General features: G+C 39.2%; 1 protein-coding gene across 2 annotated transcripts in view; it reads right to left on the minus strand.

Moving 5' to 3' along the window:
* The window catches only part of LOC124871828 (interferon lambda receptor 1-like), a 30819-nt gene extending 12156 nt beyond the window's left edge, over positions 1-18663 (minus strand). The window contains exons 1-5 of one of the 2 annotated variants that reach the window (XM_047371411.1): positions 18555-18663; positions 12590-12689; positions 12367-12487; positions 1951-2114; positions 1525-1664 (exon numbers count right to left, since the gene is read on the minus strand). In XM_047371411.1, coding sequence (XP_047227367.1) covers positions 1525-1664; positions 1951-2114; positions 12367-12487; positions 12590-12689; positions 18555-18575 — 546 coding nt within the window. In that variant the 5' untranslated portion in view covers positions 18576-18663. Of the gene's footprint in view, positions 1-1524; positions 1665-1950; positions 2115-12366; positions 12488-12589; positions 12690-12758; positions 13646-18554 lie in introns of those variants that run through there. The other variant, XM_047371413.1, reaches the window with a different exon arrangement.
* Between the last annotated feature and the right edge of the window lie 6231 nt (positions 18664-24894).

A 24894-nucleotide genomic window follows, 5' to 3' on the forward strand; every position in this document is an offset into this window, starting at 1 on the left:
CACAGTGATACCATGGTCAGTAAACCATTTACCAGTGGTTTTGGCACTGTGAGCAGGTGCCAGGTCGTGCTGAAAAATGAAATCTTCATCTCCATAAAGCTTTTCAGCAGATGGAAGCATGAAGTGCTCCAAAATCTCCTGATAGCTAGCTGCATTGACCCTGCCCTTGATAAAACACAGTGGACCAACACCAGCAGCTGACACAGCACCCCAGACCATCACTGACTGTGGGTACTTGACACTGGACTTCTGGTATTTTGGCATTTCCTTCTCCCCAGTCTTCCTCCAGACTCTGGCACCTTGATTTCCGAATGACATGCAGAACTTGCTTTCATCCGAAAAAAGTACTTTGGACCACTGAGCAACAGTCCAGTGCTGCTTCTCTGTAGCCCAGGTCTGGGGAATGCGGCACCTGTAGCCCATTTCCTGCACACGCCTGTGCACGGTGGCTCTGGATGTTTCTACTCCAGACTCAGTCCACTGCTTCCGCAGGTCCCCCAAGGTCTGGAATCGGCCCTTCTCCACAATCTTCCTCAGGGTCCGGTCACCTCTTATCGTTGTGCAGCGTTTTCTGCCACACTTTTTCCTTCCCACAGACTTCCCACTGAGGTGCCTTGATACAGCACTCTGGGAACAGCCTATTTGTTCAGAAATGTCTTTCTGTGTCTTACCCTCTTGCTTGAGGGTGTCATTAGTGGCCTTCTGGACAGCAGTCAGGTCGGCAGTCTTACCCATGATTGGGGTTTTGAGTGATGAACCAGGCTGGGAGTTTTAAAGGTCTCAGGAATCTTTTGCAGGTGTTTAGAGTTAACTCGTTGATTCAGATGATTAGGTTCATAGCTCGTTTAGAGACCCTTTTAATGATATGCTAATTTTGTGAGATAGGAATTTTGGGTTTTCATGAGCTGTATGCCACAATCATCCATATTAAGACAATAAAAGACCTGAAATATTTCAGTTAGTGTGCAATGAATCTAAAATATATGAATGTTAAATTTTCATCATTACATTATGGAAAATAATGAACTTTATCACAATATGCTATTTTTTTGAGAAGGACCTGTATTGTGTAACATATTAATCAAACTAACAAAGTAAAACCCAACTTGCTGTTACTTGTGAAGTACGGCTGAGCATTGAAGTTCCAAAGAGGGCTGGGTTTTTCACTGCATTTGTGGCCTTTATTTTGTCATTTTTCTTTGAAAGTAGGCAGACAGGAAATGTAGTGAAGGGAGAGGGAAGACTTGCAGCAGACGTCGCCATGGCACCAGGGGACAGCCACATAGAGGGTCGAAGCCTATCTATGGATGGGCCGCGTGCTCTACCGCTGCGCACATTTGTCACTATTTTTCACAATTATTCTAAGCACAATAGAAAATCTTGAGCAAAAAAGCAAGAATAAGAGAAACATAATAAGAGGGATCCTCAATAATGTACTTATTCTGACATTATACACACGGGAGGCAAACAGAAGAAATGCACTGCTGTAGATAAGAGAGATTAGATGTAAAACATAAATCTTACCAGTATTTCTCCATCTTTTCCTTTTCTCCACTGCACTCTGTAGCTGCTGTCATACTGCCTCTGGATTTCATCCGGCAGTGAAATGTTTATCTGGATACACGATCCGCATCCAGCCAGTGAAAGCAGTGGAGGACCTATAGCTTTTTCACCCAGGAAAAAACAAAAAAAACAACAGCTAGTTTTAGCTCCGCTTCATTAGGCACGTTTATCTGTGATGGTTGCATTAAAGCATGCTGTTAAACATTAGGTGAAACATAAAAGTCAAACTGAAACACTTCCTGTGGTTTCAGTCCTAACTGATCAGCAGTAGGGGAATAAATCAATAAAGAATTTGGGTAACTAACAATCTGAGCTATATTTATATATTTTAGTACAGAGGGATAATCAGAGCCTTTGTGTGACTCCGAGTTCCTCACGTTGACGTACTGCTGCACAGGGGTTCAAAGGTGATCTTGTCAGAAAGAGGAGACCGGGTGTTATTGTAGGACGCCTGGACAGCCAGCTCGTATTTATCCATGATTTGCAGTTTCAGCTTAGAGGACGTTGATGTTGTTGGTCTTCGAACCGGTTTCAGGTTTCTGCCAAGAACCCTGAAGAAAACAGAAACGACTGTTGATTTCATGTCTGTGCAGCAGAACGCCTAAAGATGATGTCCCACATTTAATTAATCAACAAGCATGGGTAGAAGAAACAACAGAGCAGATATCTGAAGTTAAAGCTTCACATTAAGTTGATGTTCATTCCAGTATCCTTCCACCTAACCTTAGGAGTGAGTGTGCACTGCCCACCAAACAAAAAAAGTTCATAAATAGTACAAATATTGTTGAGACTGATTCCACTTTTTTGCTACGTGTAATTTAAAATCAAGATCAAATTGTACATTTTCTCATTTATGTAAACTACACAGCCCTCACAAAGGGAGACTTGTTCCTCAAGCTTTGGTGGCGCACAAACAGCGATTTTCTGCCACAGCTGGCGTCTGATTCTATAAGACCAGTGCTGTTTGTGATAGAAACATAATTATGTAGTGTCCTCCTCACCAGTGGTCATTAGGAACTTGCTGGACTCTTTTGTGAATGAGTTTAATGTAGAATATGATCTTTATAACTATGAAAAATATGACCATATGGTGCTTTACATGCAGATCCCAACAAACAGAAGTCAGATAAACTGTAACTAAGACTCAACCTCACTATGTACCATGGTTATGGATTACTCTGAAGAGTCTGCTGAGGATTAGGAGAGTCTCAATGCTCCCTGCAGCGGGACGTTTGAGCAGTGAGGAAAGATGTTGGCAAACTGTTCGTTTTGTGAATCAGACACTGCGAAAGAGCACAGTTAAGTAACATCCATTCTTAGTGGATTAAAGGCTAATTGTCTTGATCTTTTTATGTGTTTGTTAACTAGCTGACACACAGTATTGTTTTATAAAATAGCTTACAATTTCTTCCCTGAACAAACATCTTTCTACATCCCAGAGCAAACCCGTCTGATTCGTTACATTATGGAGTTCAAATATAAAGCAAAAAACATGTTTAAATGCTGAACTGGGACTTAAGGGTTTGTTGATTTTTATTACAAACACCAAGAGTTTGTTGAAAGGAAGAACTGGCAGTTCCAGCTTAATAATGCAACATTAATAGCTAATGGTTGAGATACACAAATAAACTCATTCTAACTTAAAGTAGAAGAAAACAAAGAGACTGAAAGAAAGTCCACACTGTGTCTGTGAAGATGCATCTGAGGTGCAGATCAAATATAGTACTGTTGCTGATGTTTCATTAACTGATGATAGAGGAAACTCTTAACACAGTAGAATTGGTGGATCTGTGGTGGATTGGTGTTCCAATTAACTCAAATTATTTGAAGACTTCTCTGGGTCTCCAGAGATACCAGTGTTGATAGTCTTCCTGCTTTATCCAGGCTGTGATGGGATACCAGCTGTTACAGGCTGAGGGGTCTGGTGCCATGGCTACCGCCCGTCTGTCAGAGGGAAAACTCAGGAACAGAAAACCGGATGTCAACGTCATATCTGTGGCTCGTTTAGACCCATATTGTCCTTGGATTTAGGAAGGAAACCACAGTGGAGATAATGACCTCCAACACAGAAAGCAGATTCAACCAGTAAGCTCCTCAATGTGAGTCAAAAAAAAGAGGAAACCTTCATTCCACACCTGCTTGTTAACCATTCAACTGCTGGGACAAAAATGTTGAAATCTTTTGCTTTCAGCCTTTAAACGTATAGCCTGATTAGTGAGGAATAAAGAAAATAACTTGACAGACGAGCAGACAGGCCTGAGTGAAGCAGCCAGGGATTTTAAAACAAGAATTGGCTGCATACGTATGAATTTATTCTGGATTTGCTCTAATCCACACAGGCTCATATATATATATATATATATACATGCCCACTAATATTTACCTAGAGGTTTTTTTGCAAGTTGCACCTCGACCGCCACAGTATAATTCTGTCTGGATATTTCAGAGCTATTCTTCATAGAACTGATAGAGTTAATCTATAAACGGTTTTATCTTGCAGACATGAACCTTGCTTTTGAGCGTAGGTCACATGTTTTCTACATGGTGGAGCTCTAGACTTTCCAGAAGCTAAACGATGACCCAAAAACCTGATTTGATGTGTTTAGGATCAGCGTCCTGTCTAAATATGGGTTATAATATAAACCTAACAACAGTAATATTAATGTTTTTAAATTACATGATGCAGGTTATTAATACAGAAAAGTTTAAATAAGGAAGTTCTCCAAGGTGCACTTTATAAAAAGAAAATGAAAGAAAATCCCTGAAACAAAATGTATCAAGAAACTCATCAGTGAACTGTGACCATCCTGGTTTTCAATAAATATTTGCTATAAAGATTTTTATCTCAAAGATGAAATAATTTCAAGTCCTTCAAACCCACACATTACCAAGTTTCAGCCAGAATTAGTACTTCTTCACCACTGGCAGCAGCACAGGCCCACAGCATGATGCTGCTACCACCATGCTTCAGAGGGTACCATGTTCTTAGCTTTGAAAGCATCATCCTGACGCTTTCAAACACCTTTCTTGTTTTTGCAGCTCAGTTTCTGTCTCTTCTGACCATATATCTTTTCTCCACACAGCATTTGGCTTGTCCATCCATGGAGCTGTACATTTCGGTCCAGCTTGAAGGTACCAACTTTGGATCAGGAGGTTCTTTCCTGATCTGAAACTCCTCAGGTTCACCATAATGACAAACTGGCTCAGCTGTGGACAAGGACATTGATGTTCCAGCAGCTTCCAGTTCATGAAACGCTGAAACCTCGGTGGTTCCTAGGCTGTTTCTAATCATTCTAACAAATGTTCTTTCATCTGAGGGGGACAATAAGGATCACATGGTTGAAACAAAACAAGATCCTCATTTGATGATTTAGGAAGCAGGATGATGTCTAGGGAACTGATGCTCCTTTAACTCGTCAAGGTCAAAACCTGCAGCAAAATATAATAAAACCTCTGATATTTACTTTTTATTTCAATTTAGCTCCACCTAAGTGCATTAATTCGGACTGGATATAAGAGCTATTTTCATGTAGGGCAAAAAATTATTAAAGACAATCTGAATCAGTAATGCTGAAAAGTAAGATTTTTTTTGGAAAAGTCATTCAGACCAGTCACATTCAAGAAAAAGGTTAAAATGCCACATTCATAAATGTTTCCTTGTAAAATGAATCATATGTCAATGTTTTACATAAAATGCAGCCGGTAGACCTAATGCGAAGCCTCATAATGCAAAGGGCGAGATGATTGAAACTGAAAGACCCGCACGTGAGAACAACCGAAACCACGTCCAGGTGCTTTTTCAGAGAACGCGGGGCCTCTCTACGGTCGCAGCAACAAAATGAGGCGCCTCAGGGATGGAAAAAGTTCTCAAAGCAGGAGGGACGCCTCAGAGGGAGTCAGAAACTAACCACCATGTGTCAGATGTTCCATCAAATGGGTTTGAGTCAACCGCATGTTTACAGACCCATTCTGCTCTGAGTGAAAACGTGACCGGATTAAAGGTCGCAGCTGATCCTGGAGAATCCCTGCCTGAAAACTCACAGATATTAAAAATACAAACAAACTGCATCAATATTTATGCAGAATAGTGGAAATATTGTTTATCTAATAAGTTTCTAAGCTGTGGTCGTCCTGGAAGCCTGACAGGTTAAACTGTAAACCACAAACTGAAATACGACAGCTTTAAATCAATCAGAAAACATCTGGTGTGGACCAGTGCTCACCTCTCACTTCTGCATTTTCTTCTTAAAATAAGAACAAGATGTTTTGAAGGTTTAACCTAAAGCATCATGTGGAAACTGGATTCTTCACCCTGAGTTGATCACCATTCCTCTGCTCAAAAAATGGCTCTGCGGACGCGTTACAATGGTATTAAACTGGTTTGTGGTGATTTTATCAGATGAAGCGGCAGAGGTTAACACCATATCTAAGAGCCGAGCAGAGAAGCAGAGAAACGTTTCCTCTGACTTAGCTTCACCTTGTTGCACCACATTCTGGTGAGAATTAACCATCAGATGAAGTTATGTTGCACAAACAATAAAAAAGAAAAAAATAATCTTGGGAAGATCAAACTGATGTCAAACTGCTGGTCTAGAAGATTTTAAAGGTTCTGAAACCATCATGAAGCAGATATTTATGATTCCAACCATAGTCTGAGTCAGACCTGTTGGACCACTTGCTTGCTGAATATTGGACCATCTGCACATTGTTGGACGTCACTATGCCTTTCCAACGGCATCGGCCATTTTGTATGCAGGACAGTCCGCTCCTACATATCCTGTCGGACATTGCGACTGATATGACGAGGCGCCCCAAGTCTGACGTCACAGGACGCTATATATGAAGGCGCCCAGTTTGAACATACGCTCTCACCTGGAGACTGTGATACGGTCACCAACATCTGAAGTAGCACCTGGAGAAGAGTCCCGAGTGGATTTCATTTATTCTCTCTCGTTGGCTAACGAAGAATTCATAAAAGAGGTTTCTGGACTAAGAAGGCCAGAAATTTCACTTTGCCGATTGAAGACGTGAGCTTAACACGTAACTAAAAAACCACGGAGTTTCAAGGAGCCACCTTGTTTTGTCCTAGTCGACTGTGATGGTCAGATCATATTTTCCCTTTCGCCAAGGAGGCCAGAGGACGAAGATTGACCGCTTTTCCTGAAGTTAACTGTGGACGCACAGTAACTTCCAACTCCCCCCTCCATTCGCTCTCAACTCCGCTGAGAAAGAAGGCTTCAACAAAGTAAAACCCATCCTTTATTTTTATTTATTTCTTAGAAAGTCTGGGCAGGGTACAGGAGGTTTTAGTGCAATGAGATTCGCTAGTTAGAATCTAATGTGTCCTGAATGATATGTGCATGTAACCTTGTTATTGAAACCTTGATGTGCCGTGTTGATGTCTGGAGGCAGCTGCGCTCCCATCTTTGTGTGTGTTTTGCGGGGTTGTTGGACACCTGAGAACAAGCGCAGGTGCGCTGTGAGACTGGACTGTTAAAATAACCTCATGGTGAAATTCCCCATTTTCTTTGTCTTCAACCTTACTGCTTGCTAGCTTGCCGCCAAAAGCTTTATAACTCTTTGTCTGCTCACCTCGCAGAGTTGGGGAAAGTTTTATGACTGAGTATAACTGAGTTACAGTGGAGCTGCGCCCCTACATCCTCACCCCCACACCCCTTTTGTCATATTATCATTTTTGCCATAACTGCTGGTTTGATCCCACTGCTGTTTTGCTTTATTTTGTTCAGTTAGATATTTTACCCCTTTTATGTAGAACTTTGCATGTTTGAGTAGGTGAAGATTATTAAAATAGAAGAACGGATTGTATCAGGCTGTGATTTAATAAATATTCACATAGATAAACAGAAGGCGTTTCTGGGTTTATTTTGTGCAAGAGTGATTCGTCAGTCAAGATAAGGTTAAAAGTTCCACATGTTTCGGCAGAAACGGTCGATTAAACAGTGACATCTTTGGTAATAGTTATCAATTATTGCTGAGTATTTAACGGTTGTAATTATCAAAGGCGTTGAGCCACAATTACAACACCAGAAGACATCTCTGGTCTCGATTCATAAATGAGGATTTTGGTTAAGAAATTAATTTTGTCAAATTATGATTTTTAATTATAATTATTGATAAAGATTAATTAATCAATAATCATAATTCTAACAGACCTCAATGACTCCTGACCAGGTACAAATCAGGATCATTCAAGTAAGGCTGGATCAGCAGAGTAAGGACATTACAGGAGGAATGCTATTTGTTTAACGCCCTGGAATCCCTTGTAAAAAAGGTTCCACTCATCTGATCAATGCAGGCAGCACCAGGAGGACAGTTTGTATTTCTTATAAAAAAAAAACACTTTTGACATTAATTTATCTCCTTCTTACCAAGATCCAGACAATAATATGTAGATGCACACTCAACCCAACTCCAAGAGCCTACAGTCCAAAACCCTTTCTGGGTGATGCATAACGTTTTTTCTGGTTGACACGTAGACAAAGAAAAAAAAAAATCAGTTCTCCTCTGGTTCAAAACTGCAAAGAAGATACTGAACAATGTTTAATTTAAGGTTTCAGTTAAATCCACGGTAAAAACTTGGACAAAGTCGCAGCTCAGCCTTGATATTTATTGAAAAAATGCCTACAATTGAGAATTCTTCAAGGCTATTGGTGTTTATAACAGATAAGGTAAATCTAATGTAAAATGAAGACATTTTAAAAAATAATGCCTGTTTTTGTATGTGTAGCCTTCTGAGTTGTATTGCTAGTGCAGTCTATCGGCCGGGCCAGCTCTAGTGGACACTGCAGGTCTGAGTTTCACACCTTTAGTGTACATAGATCCCAGGAAGTTCTTAAATCACCTCGCTGTTCCCTGGGCTGCCTATAGCTGTAGCAGTGAAGGTCTGTGGAGAGTGATGTAAGGGCTGCAGCGACATGCAAAAACATGGTGCAAATAATGGGATCTTTGCTTATTCATTTGTATGCATGCCATAGAACAGAAGGGCTACAAGGCAGCAGATCTCAGCATGTAGACATCTTCCTTCACAGGATGTGTTAAACACAGGAACAACCAGACTGTTGTCCTGCAGCAAAAACAACTCAGAAAAAGAAGTGCTGCCATTTTCTGCAAAAAAAATATTCTGCACATAAATATGCAAACTTTAGACAATCTTTTTCATAAAACCCTACTACATTTTTTTTTTTTTTTTTTTTAACCAATTTCTCATCTGTTTCATAACATTGTTTGTTTTTTAAAGGATGGAATCAAGGAAACAACAGAAACATTTTGTTTTACGGTTAGGGAGAGATAAAGTTCCCAAACCACTTCCTTTACAGATACTGGACTCCACGCCGTTTGGAGAAGTGACAGACTGCTCCACGCCTCCTTACAGGAACATTCTGCATCACAATCAATAAAAAATGTTTCTTTAATGTAACCACAGTGGCTTCAACATAGCTGAACAGCGAGGGGATTTATGCTGTGGGCGAACCTGGCGTCAACTGTGACATGAAGCGTCTTAGCTGGTTCTTCTTCATTTCCCAGGAGCTCAGACGTGTGTACGTTCTTAGAAAAAGAGGAAATCTGTCTGTTTATGAAAAAGAAGCTTACAGCAGTGGAAATTCCCTCAGAAGGACAGGGTGGGGGCCGGGTTCAGAACAACGAAGAAAAATAACAGCAATCTTGAGATTTTGTTTTGAGGTTTAGTTCTGTTTCTGTAGAACTACGATGCGTTCAACATTGAGGCAGTCCAGCGGTGTGGAGGTGAAAACGTAATTTAGTTTTTACTTGATGCTCTGGGAGGAAATCCGTCAGACCTTTGGTGTTTCCTGTAGCAGAGCTTCATACTAATCAAAGGCAATTTGTTGGGAAATGAAAGACAGCAAAAAATTTTTTATTTTATCAAGATGGGAAAACGTGATTGAACATAAAAATTCTGTCATTTCCTGCAGACGCTTTAACAACACACAACCTAACCGAGCAACATTTACAACAATAAAATCAACTGTGCAAATAAATCCAGACTGATCCGTTCTTTTCCTGAAGGTGCAATCAGTGTAGGGCTGCAACTCACGATTATTTTCCAAATCCCTTCATTTTTTCCAATTAATCGACTAATAATCGAAAAACAAAAGGAACGTAATAGAAGATTTTTTTTTTATTGAATCTAAACCAAGTAAAGCTAAAACTACACCACTTGAGCTCTGGATAGAGCCCATTTATTGACAAGTTTTTTTTTTTTATCTTAAATGCAAAATATATAGATTTCTGGCAACAATTCTGGCCTAATTACTGCTCTGAGTGTGTTGTTCTGTCAGAAATGGCTTGCTCTAAACCTCCAGTTAACTATTAATCAGATTCATTGTTTTAGCCCTAAATCAGTACACAGCATATAGCTGCAAGATTGGTGGGGTCAAAACTATACATACACCCTCACTAATCACTGGATAAATGTCGCCCTAGCAAGTTCAACATAAACTGATTTTCTGGCATTGACTCTGCTTTTAAACACAGTTCAGCATTTTTCAACAGGGTTGAGGTCAGGGTCATTTTAAAAGCTTAGTGTGAGCCTGCCATATTTTCTCCAGAACCAGCTCAGAAAACCTATTTTAACCATCAGAACCAAAATGTCACCTCTAGATTAAATGAAATTGGTGAAGACGTTTAGGAATCACGAGGGATCAAGCTGACGTGTCTACAGTGCAGCTATTTTAACGTTTCTTTAACAAATCTACTGTTAAAAATGGGACAAAACAGGATATTTGAAACTGGAAACTGATCCCAAACACACATCCAAACTGGTTTTAGAATGGATCTCAATATCAATTTGTTAATATAGCACAAAAGAACAACAAAAGTTGACCAAATCTAACTGTCTTGACTGTCTCAGCGGTCCGTGTATGAAAAGATAAACTGTTCCAAAGGTTTGGGCCAGAAACTGGACAGGCCCGATCACCTCTGAATTTCAATTTGGATCTAGGAACAGATTAGAGAAACTGGTTGGTTGACCAAAGTGCTCTTACTGAAGCATATATGTTAAGGAGATCACATAGGTATGATGAGACCAGACCTTCTAAATCAGTCCTAAAACTAACAGGAAGCCAATGCAGAGAAGCCAGAACCAGAGATATGTGTTGATGGGTTTTAGTACCTGTTAAAAGGTGAGCTGATGCATTTTGGACAGTTAGTAAGCGATGCAGAGATGATTTATCTAACCCAACATACAAATAGTTAAAATCATTCATCCGAGAAGTAACAAAAGCATGAATCACTTCAAGCTCCTTGGTCTGGAGAGATGACTCCACCTTAGCAATGAGTCTTAGGTGCAATAAACTTGATTTCACATTTGCGTTTATCCGTTTTGTCTGATTTCAAAAATATAAAAAACAAAAAACATCCAGATTCCTGACAGCAGAGCGACTGTATGAAGCCAAGATTGTCAAGAAAAATATATTTACCAAAGCTGATGACTTCAGTCTGACTTTCATTTACATTCAGGGAAGATTTGAATGTCATTCAGACAGCTCAGGAGTGGTTGGAGCGGACTGACCGTGCCTGGCTTAATGGGCAGATCAAACTGAATATCATCAACAAAATATGGTATATTTTCTGGCTAATTTCAGACTTTACCTCAACCCAAATTAAACTTAAAAGCAAACAAGTTTAAATGAGTTTTACATTTCTGATAAAACTGTGCAGACAGAATTATGCAGATTTCTCTGGAACGAAGGTGAACTGCTCAGGTGTAGCTATTTATCTGAGCCTGTATGCATAACTTTGACGGAGTTTGGATTAGAGAAAACCTACAATACAGTTAAAATGAATTTATTATGTCCTCATCCCACTGTGAAAAGAGAACAGCATCATTAAAAGCTCCAAAGTGACTTACTTGTTTTTGTATTTCAAGTTTTTTGCTTCTAATTAACTTTTTCCTTTCCGTTTTTCTGTCTCTCTGTGTTGCAATGAGGACAATTTCCTATTCTATTCTATTCTATTCTATTCTATTCTATTCTATTCTATTCTATTCTATTCTATTGATTTTCAGTAAAATACAACCGTTTAAACCAAGGAATGATGCCAAAATTAATAATAGAAAATGTTACAATCAAGACTGGCTCAGACTGTTTCCAATCATAAATGTTTCCATCATCTTGTGCTCATTTGTATAATTGTTAACTGATTATTTAAATTCAAAAACGTATTATTTTATTTCTAGAAAGAAATGTAGCATAAATAATTCAAACTCTGAAGTTAAATATTTTCTTTTTATTCTGAAATAAATGAAATGAATTCATTGCCTAAAAACCAGCTGACATGTATTTTTTTTTTATTGCCAAAAACATGAATCTGCACGTAGGGTGATGAAAGAAACCTGAAGTCCATTAGACTTAAAGCTGTTTCTGCATTCTTCACATTATCTCCAAATGTTCCTTCAGAATGGATCAATATCTGAGAATAACTGCAGCGCCAACCCATGACAGAACCTCTACCGTGTTTAACTACAACTAGAGACTCTCTGGTCAAAGTTTCCTGAAATGCACGTTTTTTGTCAATCCTAAAATCCCTTTTTTGTTTTCTTCATTTGTCAGGAAACTCTTTTAAAGATGCATGCACCAATATGACGTCGATCAAACTAAAGACATTAGAACAAACCAGTGAACTAACTAGGTGAAAAAAGCCTGAAAAAACTGTTGATTCGGACCATTTTAAAGGATAACATGAAAATCTGAATCACAGGAGGAAAAATAGAAAGCAAAGAGGATCCATCACGTGGTGTGAAAGAATGTTTGGTGGAGAAATTACCCCTTAAAGATCCAGAACTGCGTCCCTGGGGGGCTGCCGGGCCCCGGCTCCCAGTGGAGGACATGATGGAGGTTCAGAGATTTGACGTTAAGGTTAACTGGTGCAGGCAGGGACCCAAGAGCTGGGGACAGGGATTAAACTTGTGATCAGGAAAGGCAGAGACAAATGTTTTTACAGAAGGAAAACAATAAAAGAAACAGCAGCTGAATGAATGTTTGCTTACCCAAAGGGAGCTGAACCAGCAGGTAAATAAGAGGCAGAGTGTGGATTCTGCAGCGCTCAGATAGCAGCAGAAAGAGAGTCTGATCACACTCCAACATGATCTACAAACACAGTCAGGTTCACAGAGAGTTCCCCACGTCACAAATAAGACTTTAACCAGCGGGGCGCACCTTCTTTAACAGCTGATTTCAGTCACATCATGGCAACCTGGAGGATTAAACTGTCTGAAGGTCCACCAGAACAACGCCGCGCACAGACACTCAAACAGAACCGGGTTTAACCAAAAGATCCCCTTAAAGCGGGACCAACCCACAGAGGTCACATGTTTCCACAGTCCAGAAGGTTAAGAAAGAAAAACGAAATCATATCCCAACAACAGCCGCCTCTGCCAGTCTGAAACATAACCTATAGTCAACCTGAGTCCATCCGCACGGCTGCTTCCTGGCACACCTTCAAAGTAAAAGCTTATTTTAGTCACACCTCATGATGACAGGTTACATCAGCCAGGGGTCAGCAACCTGTGTGTAGGGCAGGGGTCAGTGGTCCTGCACAGAAATGCTAGAAATCTGAGCAGCATTTCTGCATATAAATATTAGGCTAGGCCTAAAACTTTCCTTTTTGATAAAGCTTATAGTTAGAGTGGCTTAGGTTATCCCGAGCTATCTCTGTACTTATGCTGCTATAGGCTTAGGCTGCTGGAGGACATAATGACTACTGTTCTTCTCTCTACTACATTCTTATACTACTCTGATTTTTTGTTGCTGTTATTGTTATTATTTTTTGTTTGCTGTTATTTCAGCTTTTAACTTTATGTTCTCTCTCTGTTTTTTCTATTCCTAGAAGGTACACCTGGCCTGACTCTGTGTTTAGCTGTGGCACCTTCATGGAGGGGGACATCAGCTGAGCTGCTGCTGACAACAATGCAATGTTCTTCTTCTACTGATGTTCCACTTGGCCCTGTCTTTCAGTGTTTAACCCTTTCTCTCCTAGACATAGCTACTGACTGAGCTTTTACTGTGACTAACTGTATGTGCTCTCTCTCATACCCTAGACTTGAAAACGGGCTCAGAGTTCTTTCTTTCCTAGATGAAGCCACTAAAGGGGCTACATCCATTGACATTTTATGTCTCTTTCCAATAGAAAGTACTTCTGGATCTGTGCTTCTGTGTTCTTTTTGTGTCTCTGCTCTATTTCCTGTTATAGCATACTGAGGATTAAAACATGCTGACCATGTTAAAACATACTGAGCATTAAAACATGCTGAGCATGTTAAAACATGCTGAGCATGTTAAAACATGCTGAGCATTAAAACATGCTGAGCATTAAAACATGATGAGCATGTTAAAACATGATGAGCATGTTAAAACATGCTGAGCATGTTAAAACATGCTGAGCATTAAAACATACTGAGCATTAAAACATACTGAGCATTAAAACATGCTGAGCATTAACACATGCTGAGCATTAAAACATGATGAGCATGTTAAAACATACTGAGCATTAAAACATGCTGAGCATGTTAAAACATGCTGAGCATTAAAACATGCTGAGCATTAAAACATACTGAGCATTAAAACATGCTGAGCATTAAAACATGATGAGCATGTTAAAACATGCTGAGCATTAAAACATACTGAGCATGTTAAAACATGCTGAGCATTAAAACATGATGAGCATGTTAAAACATACTGAGCATTAAAACATGCTGAGCATGTTAAAACATGCTGAGCATTAAAACATACTGAGCATTAAAACATACTGAGCATTAAAACATGCTGAGCATTAAAACATGCTGAGCATTAAAACATACTGAGCATTAAAACATACTGAGCATTAAAACATACTGAGCATTAAAACATACTGAGCATTAAAACATACTGAGCATTAAAACATGCTGAGCATTAAAACATGCTGAGCATTAAAACATACTGAGCATTAAAACATGATGAGCATTAAAACATGATGAGCATGTTAAAACATGCTGAGCATTAAAACATACTGAGCATGTTAAAACATGCTGAGCATTAAAACATGCTGAGCATTAAAACATGATGAGCATGTTAAAACATACTGAGCATTAAAACATGCTGAGCATTAAAACATGCTGAGCATTAAAACATACTGAGCATTAAAACATGCTGAGCATTAAAACATACTGAGCATGTTAAAACATACTGAGCATTAAAACATGATGAGCATGTTAAAACATACTGAGCATTAAAACATGATGAGCATGTTAAAACATGATGAGCATGTTGAAACATGCTGAGCATTAAAACATACTGAGCATTAAAACATACTGAGCATGTTAAAACATACTGAGCATTAAAACATATTGAGCATGTTCAAACATACTGAGCATTAAAACATGCTGAGCATTAAAACATACTGAGCATTAAAACATGCTGAGCATGTTCAAACATACTGAGCATTAAAACATACTGAGCATTAAAACATACTGAGCATTAAAACATACTGAGCATTAAAACATACTGAGCATTAAAACATACTGAGCATTAAAACATGCTGAGCATGTTCAAACATACTGAGCATTAAAACATACTGAGCAATAAAACATACTGAACATTAAAACATGCTGAGCATGATAAAACATACTGAGCATTAAAACATGCTGAGCATGTTCAAACAAACTGAGCATTAAAACATACTGAGCATTAAAACATGCTGAGCATTTTAAAACATACTGAGCATTAAAACATGCTGAGCATGTTCAAACATACTGAGCATTAAAACATACTGAGCAGGTTAAAACATACTGAGCATTAAAACGTACTGAGCATGTTAAAACATACTGAGCATTAAAACATACTGAGCATGTTAAAACATACTGAGCATTAAAACATACTGAGCATATTAAAACATACTGAGCATTAAAACATACTGAGCATGTTAAAACATACTGAGCATTAAAACATACTGAGCATGTTAAAACATACTGAGCATTAAAACATGTTGAGCATGTTAAAACATACTGAGCATTAAAACATACTGGGCGTTAAAACATGCTGAGCATGTTAAAACATACTGAGCATTAAAACATGCTCAGTATGCTCACATAAACTGAATCCGACTGCACTGTTTGATGGCTGCTCACGCTGAGTCTGGTTCTGGTTCTGCTGGAGGTTTCTTCCTGTTAAAAGGGAGTTTTTCCTCTCCACTGTCGTTGCATGCATGCTCAGTATGAGGGATTGCTGCAAAGTCAACGCCAGTGACTGTCAACTGTCTCTACGTGCTCATCCAGGAGGAGGGAATGCTGCAAATCTCCGACTGGATGCAATCTGATGGGTTTCCGTAGATAGAAAAACGTTTATCCAATTTGAATAAATAACTGAATCTGACTGCACTGTTCAATGGTTAGGATTAATTGGAATGTATGAACCTGACTTGAAATCTGTCTGATTCAACTGAATTGACTTTGTAAAGTGCCTTGAGAAGACACGTGTTGTGAAATAAAACTGAATTGAACAAAAATGCTTCTTTCAAGACTTTTTCTGTCAGTCAGTCATTTTCTACCGCTTATTCCATAGTGGGTCACAGGGGAGCTGGTGCGTATCTCCAGCAGTCTATGAGTGAGAGGCAGGGTACAGGTTGCCAGTCCATCACAGGACAACACACAAACAACCACACACAGACACACCTAAGGGCAATTTAGAGTTACCAATTAACCTAACATGCATATCTTTGGACTGTGGGAGAAAACTGGAGTACCTGGTGAGAACCCATGCATGCACAGGGAGAACATGCAAACTTCATGCAGAAAGACCCCAGGCTGGGAATTGAACCCAGGATCTTCTTGCTGCAAGGCAACAGTGCTACCAACTGCACCACCGTGCAGCCCTAAGGTTGATGGGTCCTGGGTCTTTTTCTAAAATCCAAAATAAATTGTATTGTGAATTTTACTTACCTGCTCAACAATAAACTGAGAATGCAATATTTTAACAAATAAAGTAGTCTGATTTTTGCATGTTTGCCTTTATAATGAGAAGCATTCAGTTTGCAAATCGTTTTGAATTTGATTAGAAAAAACTGTCAATTCTCATTAACAAAAACATTATTGGAGACAATCTTTCTTGAAAATCTGTATTTATCCAGGTTTAATAAATTAATTACAAACAGAAATGGGTGCACTGAAGTCTGCTTCAGAATAACAGTAACTGTATTGCTGTGGTCCTATTTACTATGAAAGTAAAGCAGCTAGTTATATTATTCAGCTATATGGTCATTTAAATAAGAAATTGATTGAATGCATAAAAATGTTTGTAGAATATAGGATGTAATCTCTAAGTGGTTAATAGATAAGAATATTTGTTTTGGCAGCTGTCTTTCTATCTTTGCAGTGACTTCCATTCGTTTCTATGGTCTAACCATGACTATAACCGTAAAGCCAAATGGGCAATGTGCCTTACACTGTTACAAATGTTAGAACACACACCACACACACACACACACACACACACACACACACACACACACAGTTTGCGACTCTTTGCAATAACTTCTTTTTAGGTATCTGAAGCCATACTTTCCATGCCCAAAAAAAAAGGATATTAAGAAACAAAACAATCAACCATTAAACATGAAGTATTCACGTTGATTTTTCCGTGTATTTTTCAACACGGGGCTGAGTGACGGATTTTATTGTCTTCATTTTACTGCCTCCTTCTGGCGCCAGCCGTCCACTGTGTCCTGGAAAGATGGGAAGAATTTATTTTCTTAATTCTTGAGCGCCCCCTGCTGTTACATGACGAGAGTAAAGTGATTCGAAGGAACGTGTCTCTTTGAAACCCTTGAAACAGAAACATGTTTTGACTTTATTAGAAAATCTGGAATCCAGAGATCTGTTCACATTATTTACGTTTTAAAGAGCCGTATTGCTTTCCAGATGTTTTCACCGCCTTTCTGTGTTTTTTATTCAAGAAAAAGGTCTCACCATCTTCTCTAACACCTCCAGCTAAAATTTATTCACGACTGAGGAGGCACAGCAGATTTCTCTGGAGGCTCAAATCACTTTTTGTCAGAAATCAGATCAGCTGGGAAAGTTTTCCTTTTGTTGATTATTTTGGGATTATTTTGCGACATCTTTGTTGATGTGTTGATGCACCCTGAAGCCTCCTCTGTCCAGAGTTCTAGATGTGCCACAATTTACTATTTACACTGCTCTAGTTAATATCATTGGTTGGAAATGAACTTACTGTGCAGGATAGCTAATCAGATGTCAGGATGTATGAGACAGTAACAATTTAATTGTGCACCTGTAATAGTTGATTGATATGATTTACATAATTAAATAACTGCTGATTTAATTATATATTTAATAAATAATTTACACTTAAATAGTTTTAGGGACATTTATTTATGCATCCAGTTTTATTTAAAATATGTACTGGTAAAACGTTACTGATTCATTCGTTTCTTTGATTTTGGCCATGAAGACTGGAAAACATCTTCATGTCATGATCTGTGGTTCAGAAATCTAATGCAGGGACTGCATCCAGGCAGACAGGAACAACAAGGAGCAATGAAATCAAAAGTATAAGCCGTTTGTCCCAAAAAGAACCACCGGCCATCTTGGAGAACAAATAACCAGCGTAACCATGGTAACACATGCAGGGCTATTGGGGAAGGTATTACAAACAGTTATTAAAGGAAGACAAGGTGGTTTTCAAAGAAAATTCAGTCATACTCAAAGAAAAACATGGTTTTCTTTACCAACAAGAGAAGATTTTTCCTTTTTTTAGTTTACCCGTTGGCAAGCTCTACCACTCACGAGCTTTATATCTGAAAACCTACAACTCCTCTTCCCTGCAGTAAGCTACATCAGACATTTACCCAGCCTGCTTAAAATGTTCAAACTTAACATTGCTGTCTACATTTTTGTACATGATGTTAAAAATGAAAATAAGCCTCCCTTCAGGAAATATGAGAGAACAGTAACAGCATCTAACCTGATATGACAGCCAGACCATCGCTCTGTCTGGTTACTGCTCTGTTCTGGAGGTCCTCCACAGAGGCGGACAGGAAGTGGACTCAGGTTCTATTGCAAACAGCCTTTCTGTAGACTGAGGGGAACAGATAGGTTTGTTTCACCAGATGTAAAATGGAAACAGGAAGTAAATCTTTCTGACAACAAATGGTAAAACCTCATTACCAGTACAAATAAGGAACTTTAAAAATCTAACTGATAACATGTGGAAAGAAAACGTGACTAGATCCCATAACATTAAAAAAAACCCCCACTAAAAGTCACATGTTCCATGTCCTACCACTTCAACCTCTGGGTGGCGCTACAGAACTGTAAAAATCATTACCTCCACAGCTGACAAACTATATCCCAAACAAATCCACATAATCATAATTTTTTTTTACGATTTTAACTTAAGCTTTTCTCTGTCTGTTTCCTGCAGAGAGAGGAGAACTTCATTAATTTAAATGTACATTAACGTGTCTGGTTCCTGTTCTTCATACTTCAGCTCCATTACACAGACAAAACAGAGTCAAAATGAACAGAGGTGAACTGAATCAACTGGTAGGACTTGCTGTTACATAAGCAAACATGGTTTCATTTAAGAAGAAAAAAGCATGTTGTGAAAAACTGAGCAGATGTTTGGTTGCTTCAAAGTCAAACAGAACATTCATGTGGTAACGTGTAGACAGAGCACTGAACAATCCAGAGTTTAAATAGAAAAAGTCCAACAGCTGTATGAGAATCTCTTTTAGTATAACTGTTGTTGTGTGAACAACAGATCAGTGAGTTTTAATGATCTAAAAACCACTAAAACCTAAAGGAAAGTTTTTAGCAGTTCCATGGTTTCCTGTCATTAAACAGCATGTTGCAACATGAATGTTTTTTAGTGCAGGTTAATTCTCATCCGACAAAATAAAACTTTAATTAGATCATGACATTCTGACCACAGGCAGGTAAACTGTCTCCTCTCGGTGGGTGGAACATATCAAGCTGCAGTATGGCAGGGTCAAAGCATCTCCACATCTGGAGCCCTGTGGGATGGTCTGAAGCTGCAGGGGGTTAGGACCTTCCAAAGGTGGTCCAGGGAAGGAAAACTGGAGAACTGGAGATGGAATAATGGCTCATTGGACTATGAAGCAATGAAAGAGACCTGGTCTTATGGCTCGGGTGTTTCTTTCCATCAAGCTGACGATTCTCATGGTCTGTGTGTGTCTTATCTGGGTAGGACGTAGAGCCAGGATTCATTATAGTAGGAAGGACCACAGGTGGGTGCAGTGTGGTGCTTTAGACAATGGTTTGCTGAGATTTGCTGCCCAGCGAGCGTCCGACCTTTTATCCTTCTTCACTGACAGCCTGAACAGCATTCGATACGGCCCTGTGGTGCTCCGCAACCCACCTTCTATCCTTTCTCACCACAACAGACTGGAGCAATACCCTTGTTCTCCCTAGTGGGCGCTGATCAACCAACCCACCTTCTGTCCTTCTTCACCACAACACACTGGAGCAACACCTTTTCCCGATGGGAAACCGTGTCATATTTATGGAAACAGTATTCCCAGACCTCTTTGTACGGGAGAAATCTCCCTGCCGTAAAGTCTCACTGCAGTAAAGCTTCCAGACTTGTCAAAGAGACCCTGCATTCAGTTTAGAGTGTTGACTCACCATCCAAATCATCTGGATCTCTACTCAGTCCAGCGTCTACTGGATGTTCTCTACAACACGTGTGATCTTTAGAAACTCCAAGTCCCCGGACTTGCTGCTGATGTCTCAAAGTCAACCACAACAGGAGACCTATAGAGGTACAGAGGAGTGCATGATGGGTCGGTTTAGCTCATTTTACTATCTTGGGGTTGTAACACACTGCTTCGTCATGGTGTAAACGATCTTAAGAATAGGTGACTACATTTAGAAAAAGTGATGCATATGTTCATGCCTGCAAAGAGGTGCGAGAAGCATTTTAAAGAAGGTGGTGTGTCGTTTAATGTTTCACCAGCCTGTCTCAGAGCTGTGATAATCTGCAGAGGATGCAGTGACGCTACACAGCTCTGGCTCCTGTTTGTCAGCAGCCTCTCGCAAGAAATGAGCTGGAACCAGAGAGTGAAAAACTGTTCCAGAGTCAATTTTCTGTTCACCCTGTCATTAGGTTAAAGTCTGGCAGCCAAAGGCTCAGGAACAAAGACACATTTCAGATGTTGTGACTGAAAGCTCCAGATTCTTTAACTTCCCGCTCTTCCACCACAGAATTCCAGTTAGTCAGAGCTGGGCTCATCCAGCCCAATTTGGCACCGTGTCCCAGTCTTTGTTTTGATCTAGAGAGAGGAGGAAATGTTGGCTCCTAACCCTGGGACTGTGTTCAACCTGTTTCAAAACAACTTGTTTTAATAAGCCATCTGCAGTCGGTACGTCCAGCTGGAAAAACGCAGCAGCCTCCGAAGCAGAGATCCTACTGAGCCGAATCCTTACACACTGTCCCATTCCTCTACTCTTCCTCTTTCTCCTTCAGTCTTTTATTTGTCTGTAAAAGGACTTTATCTGAATGTCACAGCAGGAGAATGCTGTAAATCACTTTATAAATGCAGATTTTGTCTCCCAGACAGAATAAACTGCAGCAGCAGACTCTTAGGCCACTCCAAAGTCAAAGGTTTTCCAGCAGCATTCAGTTGCTATGGCTCATCGTGTTTTCATCAGGTGCAACACAGTCCACAGAAATGCTATTGGAAGAGATGATTATATGATGCAGATTATAAAAATGCTTCATGTTTTAATAAAATTAGATCATTAGATTTTAGATCATTTAGCAATATTTTTTATGAGAGAAAATATTTTTTATTAACATTAAGACTATGATCTCTTTCATGGAGAAATAATATGAAACAGCATAGCTATCCTTGACTTTGTCCTCATTGTTGCATTAAAAACTGTACAAAACACAAACCCTGTCTGTTTATTTGGAGCTTGTCAGTTCAGATAAAAGCTCATTTAGTTAGATGTTCCGGTTTAAAATGGGTTCCCAGGAACAAAATTGGAGAACAGTCCAGCCTCTTTATTTTCCTTCAACTTTTACATTAAATCATTCCGTATTCACAGAAACTGAAAAAGCGAACTCCAAACTTGATTTACTCCAGCTATCTGCTTTGATGTTGGCGCTGGTGGTGTAGGGGTTAAGCGCGCGACCACGTGCAGAGGCTATGGTTCTTGATGGTTCTAGTGCCGCAAAAAGTAAAAAAAAATTTAAATAAATAAATAAAATTTCAGGATTATTTATATGGTTAAAAACTATCTCCATGGATGCAAACGCTGCAGCATAGAGAGGAGGAGAGAAGACAAATGGCCAGCAAAGCCAGGATCAGCTGAGGAGACAACTGCTCTAAAAGTTATAAATGTAAATCTATTCTCACTTTTAATTTTGCCATGTATAGTGTCATGAAAAAGTCTTTGCCTACTTACACATTTGTTCTTTTTGCTCAGTTTTCATCACACAAAGATAACCTGAGTAAATCCTGAATTCAGATTTTAAATGATGATTTGATGTTGTGGCATGACCCTAGAGACCGTTCATGTACGAAAACTCTCCAAAATGATTGAATTTAAACAATTTTGCAAAGAAGAAAGGGCCAAAATTATATTAAAAAAACTAATAATAAAAATAATGTGAGTCATACGTTTTTATCTGTGCTATATTCTACCATTTGATTTGCCATAAAGTTACTTTTTGTTGTAAGATTAACCTATTTTTTTCTTTTCTCATACTTAATGTCTGCATGACTTTCTTTGCCCTAAACCTAAATGCTCTATAAACAATATGAGTGAACCCAAATGGTCAAGGTATTATTAACTGCATTAATAAAAAATATAGGTAAAGCTGCCATTAGTTGAAGCCACTCAAAACATTCAGCATTCTGAGGTTTGTTAATCTCCATCAGCAAGGCATCTTGATTCTGTGGTGGTCGATCAACATGTAAAAATCCAGACTCATACTCCCTGTACCACCCGTATACAAACTAATGACTCCTGGTATTAACATCTTGGAATATGCCTATACTATTAAGGAAACATAAACTGACTGATGGAATAACTTGCTCATTCAGTATATTCAGATAGTCTGCTGACCCTTGCAGATTTCTTTGCAGATAATACTGCTGAAGCTAGACCTGAGCCACCTGAGATCATAGAACTGTCCCCACTAGGTATGATGGATGTATCACTTTAAGCACCTCTCTGTTTCCCCGGATGCACTCATCAGTCTGGGACAGGATAAATATGGACTTATCAGACCACTGTCTTCCATTGCTCTAGAGTCCAGTCTTCATGCTCCATAGCAAATTGAATACTTTTTTAGTAATTAGCCTCATAGATCAGTGGCTTTTCTTGAGGCTACACAGGTGTTTAAACCCAAGAGTTCCCTTTGCATTCTGTTGGTAATGTTCTTACTTACTCACTATTGAACATAGCCATGTTGGATCCAGCCATGGGATGAAACACGCTGCATGTGAACATCTTGATCTCTCTGGCTGAAAAGACTGCCAGCTACTAAAATACTTTATCTCCAATGGTCTGCTGTTCGTTTATCTATGGAGTGTTTACAATTACAAAGAGGTCTGAAACAGACGGCATTTACAAACTGCAGCTCCACACGCCTGATACATGCGCCAGTCCAAGCCCTTGCTTGACCCCTGTGGCTAGGTCGAGAGCAACCGTCTTGTCCTCTATGTTCATCGGACCTGCTGAACTCAGTGTGCTCTCCTGTTTATAAGAACGGTTGACCGGAAAAGGTTGTGGGCAAAGAAAATTTCTTAAAGATAAAGCATTGAAATTTAGCATATTTCTTGTGTTTTGCTGTGTTTGAGGTGCCTAACTGTCTGCGTGCTAACAGGCCACTGAGCCTGATTCTACAAAATTTGTTTTGGGTTGTGCTTCAAAATCGAAACTTTATTTCAATGAGTGGTTTAAACACTGATAGTCAGGTAACATGAGCTTGTTCAGTTTTATCGGTGATTCCACTTCCTCCCATCTCACTAACCTGCATAAAATATGTCCGCGTAGTCCTTACAAACATGCTAAATTGTGTCTCCAGAATCTCAGCTGCTAATCCTAAAGCTAAAAGTTCTGCTAATGTTAAGACGGTAGCCACCATTAGTTCTGCTGTGTTTATAACACAGCTTATTCTGTTCACACTGTGATCAGCTTGTAGCATGCCGCCATCTTGGTAGTCCGTCTCTTCACTCAATTTGTCACTGTTATAGGTAGTTAAAAAAACATTAAGAATCAGTTTTATAAAATGTTAATGATTGCTAATTCAGCAAATTATTTTTTTAAGTATAATTTTTTTAAATAGTTTTTTTTCACCTTCAGCATTGCATTGTGAACTGGTTGATACCCAAAGCAACTAGTTGATCACTTAGCAACTGCTGTTCTTTGTTAGCTTTTAAAGCTAATTTGGCCTCCTTTCCAATTCCTCAAAACAAAGTCACATTTTCACACTGAACTTTGATGTTACTGCATTGTTTTATTGATGTATTTGATCCTTTTTACTATTTTGTTTTTGAGTTTATTAGTTTTCCTTATTGTTTTCATTTCTCATTAGTAGTTTAACTGGAAGTTGAAATATTCTGTTTGTAAAATTTTGTGTTTGAAAGAGAAGTTGTTTGTGTTTATTCTGTTTATGCATGTAGGGCTTGCTGTTTGAGAACCCCAGTGTGTGAGCCCCCTCCTTCATATAATAATTCAATTCAATTCAGTTTTATTTATATAGCGCCAATTCACAAAACATGTTGTCTCAAGGCACTTCACAACAGTCAGGTTTATACATTCCAATTAGTCCTAACCATTGAACAGTGCAGTCAGATTCAGTTATTTATTCAAATTGGATAAAAAGTTTTTTTATCTAAGGAAACCCAGCAGATTGCATCCAGTCAGTGACTTGCAGCATTCCCTCCTCCTGGATGAGCATGTAGAGAGAGTGGAGAGGAAAACCTCCCTTTTAACAGGAAGAAACCTCCAGCAGAACCAGAACCAGGCTCAGTGTGAGCGGCCATCTGCCACGACCGACTGGGGGTTTGAGAGAACAGAGCAGAGACACAAAGAGAACAAAGAAGCACTGAACCAGGAGTACTTTCTATGGGAAGGAAAAGTAAATGTTAATGGATGTAGCTCCTTTAGTCGTTTCACCTAGAAAGAAAGAACAGATGAACTCTGAGCCAGTTTTCAAGGTTAGAGTCTGAAAGAGAGCACATAGAGTTAGTCACAGTAGAAGCTCAGTCAATCGCCATGTCTAGGAGAGAAAAAGGGTTAAACACTGAAAGACAGGGCCATGTGGATCA

The sequence above is a fragment of the Girardinichthys multiradiatus genome, chromosome 7, assembly GCF_021462225.1.
Source record: "Girardinichthys multiradiatus isolate DD_20200921_A chromosome 7, DD_fGirMul_XY1, whole genome shotgun sequence".
NCBI lineage: Eukaryota > Metazoa > Chordata > Actinopteri > Cyprinodontiformes > Goodeidae > Girardinichthys > Girardinichthys multiradiatus.